This window comes from Gallinula chloropus (genome assembly GCF_964237585.1).
Source record: "Gallinula chloropus genome assembly, chromosome: 37".
Taxonomy (NCBI): domain Eukaryota; kingdom Metazoa; phylum Chordata; class Aves; order Gruiformes; family Rallidae; genus Gallinula; species Gallinula chloropus.
Window position 1 is genome coordinate 105,676 of NC_140122.1, and position 1,939 is coordinate 107,614.

Consider the following 1,939-nt stretch of genomic DNA (forward strand, 5'->3'; position numbering starts at 1 on the left):
GGGGCAGGGGGGGTCCTCTGTCCAGCTGTGGGGTCCATGGGGCAGGGGGGGTTCTCTGTCCAGTTGTGGGGTCTGTAGGGCAGGGGGGGTTCCCCTGTCCAGCTGTGGGGTCTGTGGGGCAGGGGGGGATCCCCTGTCCAGCTGTGGGGTCTGTGGGGCAGGGGGATCCCCTGTCCAGCTGTGGGGTCCATGGGGCGGGGCGGGGGGTCCTCTGTCCAGCTGTGGGGTCACTGGGGCAGGGGGGGTTCCCCTGTCCAGGTGTGGGGTCTGTGGGGCAGGGGGGTCCCCTGTCCAGCCGTGGGGTCTGTGGGGCAGGGGTTCCCAATCCAGCTGTGGGGTCACTGGGGCAGGGGGGTTCCCCTGTCCAGCTGTGGGGTCCATGGGGCCTGTGGGTCCCCCCGCCCCATTCCTCAGGCTCCTCTCTCCAACGTGTGGGGCAGATGGGGCCTCCTCAGACGTTGCTCCTCTGGGCTTGGGTCCTGTTCCAGTGTGGTGAGTCCCCTTTGGCCCAAAACCCCCATTTCTCCACCCAAACTCCACCTCCCCCCTCACTCCACCCAGCTTCTCCTTCCCTACCCTGTCCCACCTCCTCTCCAACCCCAAATTTAGGCCTTTCCAGCCCCAAAATCTACCCCCCCCCCCGCCCATTCCACCTCTCCCTTTCCTCCTCCAACCCCCAAATCCCTCGTTTCCAACCCCAAGTTCAGCCCCGTTGGACAGAAGCAGCTGCCCCCAGCCAGGGGTTGGGCTGTTGCCCCCCCTGGACTCCGCCTGTACCCCGCAGGTGCCGATCCGCCAGCGGGAGGAGGAGCCAAACTCTGCCATGGGGTGCGATGCGGCCCGGGGAGCACGTGCCGCGTGTCGGGCGCGGGGCCTACGTGTGTCCCCCTGCCCTCCTGCCACAGTCACCCGTGCAAGGAGGGGACCCACTGCCAGATGGTGGGTGGGCGGCCTAAGTGTGTCCCCAAACCATCCTGTGAGAACTTCCGTTGCCAGGAGGGAACCCAGTGCCAGATGGTGGCCGGGTGGCCTAAGTGTGTCCCCAAACCATCCTGTAAGAACTTCCAGTGTGAAGCTGGAACCCACTGCAAGATGGTGGGTGGGTGGCCCAAGTGTGTCCCCAAACCATCGTGCAAGAACTTCCAGTGTGGAGAAGGGACCCACTGCCAGATGGTGGACGAGTGGCCTAAGTGTGTCCCGAAGCCGTCGTGCAAGAACTTCCAGTGTGAAGCTGGAACCCACTGCAAGATGGTGGGTGGGTGGCCCAAGTGTGTCCCCAAACCATCGTGCAAGAACTTCCAGTGTGGAGAAGGAACCCAGTGCCAGATGGTGGACGAGTGGCCTAGATGTGTCCCGAAGCCGTCGTGCAAGAACTTCCAGTGTGAAGCTGGAACCCACTGCAAGATGGTGGACGAGTGGCCTAAGTGTGTCCCCAAACCATCCTGTGAGAACTTCCAATGTGGAGAAGGAACCCACTGCAAGATGGTGGCCGGGTGGCCTAAATGTGTCCCGAAGCCGTCGTGCAGCAACACCCGTTGTGAGGCCGGAACCCAGTGCCAGATGGTGGGTGGGTGGCCTAAATGTGTCCCCAAACCATCCTGTGAGACCTTCCGTTGCCAGGAGGGAACCCACTGCAAGATGGTGGATGGGTGGCCTAGATGTGTCCCGAAGCCATCCTGTAAGAACTTCCAGTGTGGAGAAGGGACCCAATGCCAGATGGTGGGTGGGTGGCCCAAGTGTGTCCCCAAACCATCCTGTGAGACCTTCCAGTGTGGAGAAGGGACCCAATGCCAGATGGTGGGTGGGTGGCCCAAGTGTGTCCCCAAACCATCCTGTGAGAACTTCCAATGCGGAGCAGGGACCCAGTGCCAGATGGTGGACGAGTGGCCTAAGTGTGTCCCGAAGCCGTCGTGCAGCAACACCCGTTGTGGAGAAGGAA

At 62.7% G+C, this 1,939-nt stretch overlaps 1 protein-coding gene across 1 annotated transcript in view; it reads left to right on the plus strand.

Annotated features, from left to right (window-relative positions):
• NPHS1 (NPHS1 adhesion molecule, nephrin) overlaps positions 1-78 on the plus strand; it is a gene marked incomplete at both ends in the record, with an annotated part of 26,855 nt that extends 26,777 nt beyond the window's left edge. The window contains 1 exon segment of the mRNA XM_084277850.1: positions 64-78. Within this exon segment, the coding sequence (XP_084133976.1) occupies positions 64-78 (15 nt within the window).
• Between the last annotated feature and the right edge of the window lie 1,861 nt (positions 79-1,939).